The sequence below is a fragment of the Trachymyrmex cornetzi genome, unplaced genomic scaffold (genome assembly GCF_001594075.2).
Source record: "Trachymyrmex cornetzi isolate Tcor2-1 unplaced genomic scaffold, Tcor1.1 C3883858, whole genome shotgun sequence".
Classification (NCBI taxonomy): Eukaryota; Metazoa; Arthropoda; class Insecta; order Hymenoptera; family Formicidae; genus Trachymyrmex; species Trachymyrmex cornetzi.
In genome coordinates, this window is record NW_017295070.1 from 23 (window position 1) to 1,235 (window position 1,213).

The window sequence follows — 1,213 nt, forward strand, 5'->3', positions numbered from 1 at the left end:
ATACCTATAACTTCTCAGTCAGAAGTAATAAATTAAAATATTACGTAACAGAACCATATACAATTACATAAAATCAATATTTTATTAAATTAATTATAGTGATTAATCAATTATTGAAATAAATATGAAAATGTTTAAGATTGAGGAAGCAAGTTTTGTATCTTGATATGTTATTATTTAACAAGCAAATATCCGTGGAAATAATTTGGAAATAACATGATACTTACAAATTGTCGCCGAACGTTGCTATTTTCTAACTGCTTGTTAAAAGCTTGTATTTGTTCCACTGTTGTGAGGGGAAAATTCGGTAAAAGAGAGGAATCAATTTCTTGTACTTCATTTTGTACTTCTCTTCTATTTTGTAAAAAGTGACTGATCCAGTTCATTTTACGCTCAAGTGTCGCAAATTTTGTATAATATTCTTGTCGGCATTTTCCTAAACAAAAACAACAAACATTGAAGTAAACGATTAAAATTACTGAATTAAACTATTATATTTTTTATAATTATCGCTTTTGTATTTGTCACAAAAATAAAACAAAATTTACCACAACAAGATGTGTGCTCTAAACGTATAGACTGATTTTCCAAATCTTCATTATTTACACTCTCATCTCGATTATCATCTCTTTTATCATCGTATGACTTTGAACCACTCGTATCGTGCATTTCACGCGTGGTATTATTTGGGATAGGATGAACTATCACATCTGACAATACTACTGGTCGACCAATTGATTTTCCTGTACATTTTTTACCGGGTACATAAGGATAGAATTAGTTATAAATTAATTTCAAAAACTATTTATACCTACATATTATCCAATAAGTTTAAAAAAAAAGCAATTAGTATAATACACGTAGCTCTATTACTGTACTGCATACTTTGTAAATCATAAGAACCTTTGTTTATTGAGTTTGAATCATTGTTGTCTATTACTACATTAAGCCATTCATCAAAGACTGTTTCCAAATTAGACTCCTCATCATTTAATTCAATGGATTCGCATGCTGTAACACATACACATCTCGTATATAAATATAATCTTAATTTAAATGAAATAAAAGTGTAATACCATTCATAAATTGGAGAATATTTGCAAGTTCTTGTCTTTCATGAAAATTAAATCTTAAACAGTTTTAAAGTACAATGTAAAAAAGTCTCTATGATTTTTCATCACTAACTTTGATATTAACTTTTGACATAACAAAT

The 1,213-nt window shown here is 27.5% G+C and overlaps 1 protein-coding gene across 1 annotated transcript; it reads right to left on the bottom strand.

Annotated features, from left to right (window-relative positions):
• Positions 1 to 223: 223 nt before the first annotated feature.
• Positions 224 to 1,011, bottom strand: LOC108762326 (uncharacterized; the record flags this gene model as incomplete). Its single annotated transcript, XM_018509313.1, has 3 exons — positions 224 to 436; positions 549 to 743; positions 904 to 1,011. Coding segments are annotated over 3 exons (516 nt in total), but the record flags the coding sequence as incomplete, so codon positions are not given.
• Between the last annotated feature and the right edge of the window lie 202 nt (positions 1,012 to 1,213).